We start from the raw sequence: 2,104 nt of genomic DNA on the forward strand, positions 1-2,104 counted from the left end.
TGGATACCGCTTATTTTATTGAAACTGAAAATTTATTATTAAAAGTATTATAAATAAAAATAAAAATTAATTAAAATAGTACAATAAACCTATGAATAGTATCAAAAAATTCAATAAAATTTATAAATAGTAATAAAAATAAATTGAATAGCAAAATAATTTTTATTTATAATTTGTATTCAAATGAGGCTAATAAAATCAGTTTAAGAGGAAACTCTTCTACAGTGTGAATTGGGTACACAACAAACCCAGTTGGTGTGCCACATAATATCATATCACCCAACTTGATGGTGACGTGCCATTTGCTCTTTGTTACCGGTAAATGGTCTCTGATTTGTTGAGTCAGTTCTAGTAATAAAGACACGAAATGATAAAGTTTTCACATTGTTGTTGGATTTCGAGTTTCTTTGTTAACATAGTCATTAATTAGCTTCTAAAAGCTAACCAGTAGCTTTCGTTTCCTCCACAGTCCACACCCAACCCAATACAGAAAAGGTGATTAACAAATCCAAAGTTTCTAGTCTAGAAAACCACACGGTTGTGCCTAAAGGTTTTGATTAAGCAACCAAAGTCTGTCATAGCATAATGTTAAAATTCCAAAATTGGATAGAAAAGGAGACCTTAATTGTTGTTTCAGATTGGTTGCTTACATATTTATGATTTTATTGATGCCGTCTTTCAATAGTCAGGGCAGATTTTAAACTCTAATTAACTAATTTAACGGTAAGTAATGAATCACAAGATCCTATCAAACCAAATTGGTCAATCAATAAAATACGAATAAAACTTAGATACAGTTGTTCAAGTGTAATAAAAAATTATACTTAATTTTATTCTTAAAACAATTAATTTTGTTATCCACCTGTAATCTACTATTCTTAAAGAAATAAATAATTATGTTTTAGCAGTAAACCAAGTAATTTTGTTTTGGACTTGTAATCTTAATAAAATTTTTACACATATGCTCTAGAGAAATGAAATATAAGGTGCTGATTAACTGTATCATACACAATAATAATTGGCACAAATTAATAAGATAATTCTCATTTAACTTTGTTTTCTTTCTATAATCTTAACAAAGTGTGTGCAAGCAAGAATTCAAATTGAAGAAAGAATATTGTAATCTCACAGAATTGAACTCTGATCAAATCATGAACCCTAAAACTATTTCAAACTTCAAAGCTATAGTTAAAGGGCAGTCATTATAAGCACCCCAATAGATTTGGGCTTTGTGACTACCTCTTTGTTTCCTATCTGAACTTGAAGAGCCCCAATATTAGTCCTTATCTTCTGTACCCTGTTCCCTACCCCACAGGAATTTTCCTCCACAACACCCCCAAAAAAAAACAAAAAACAAAAACAGTGTTCATGCAAAATTACATGCACAAACAAAGAATCAAAAACAAAGTAACCCACTCATTATATGACCTAGTATTTCTCAAACCAACACTATTGTTTGTAGAAATATCAGACTCCAACATAGAACTAAACCTAAAATTAGGGTTTGATCCATACAAAGCTTGCACTCCTTCTATATCATCCATTGTCAATTCCAACTTCTGATCCCTAGGCATTAAACTAGGGTACATAACAGCCTCTTTAACCGAGCTATGTCCCAACCCTAACAAATGGCCAATCTCATGGGTCGCCACCGATTCCAAATCTATCGCCACCGTCGATTTCTCCTTCTGAAAATCCACCGCCCATGTCTCCGCCGCATCAAGGTGAAACCTACCACTTTCAGGCGAAAATGAGTGTGCTAAAATCCCGAGAACCCCATCGAATGGCTCTCCGTCGCCGTGATCGCCGTTGTAAAACCCTATTTTTATGTCGGCGAAGCCATAATCATCGGTTTCAGTGAAATTCACGGGAATGACCGAAGCCCATTTCCTAAATGCGTGTTTAAATGCGACCCTTATCTCCGATATAGTCAAGTTGTGGATCATGTACTCCGGCGAGAACGCGTAGGTGAGCATCATCGGCATTTGGCGAGACCACCGAGGTTTTCCCGGGAAATACACGTAATGTTTTGTCCCATGCAGCTTGTTGTGGTGGATATCGGGCACGCCGCATCTCGGGGTGAGAATTTGAGACACGGTGGCGA

General features: G+C 35.1%; 1 protein-coding gene across 1 annotated transcript; it reads right to left on the bottom strand.

The window, feature by feature from the left end:
* Positions 1–1,072: 1,072 nt before the first annotated feature.
* On the bottom strand, positions 1,073–2,099 carry LOC136066096 (metalloendoproteinase 4-MMP-like; the record flags this gene model as incomplete). The annotated part of the gene is made up of 1 exon (XM_065769962.1): positions 1,073–2,099. A coding segment is annotated over one exon (723 nt), but the record flags the coding sequence as incomplete, so codon positions are not given.
* Positions 2,100–2,104: the final 5 nt, after the last annotated feature.

This window comes from Quercus suber, unplaced genomic scaffold, assembly GCF_002906115.3.
Source record: "Quercus suber isolate HL8 unplaced genomic scaffold, Cork oak 2.0 scaffold_1859, whole genome shotgun sequence".
Lineage (NCBI taxonomy): Eukaryota > Viridiplantae > Streptophyta > Magnoliopsida > Fagales > Fagaceae > Quercus > Quercus suber.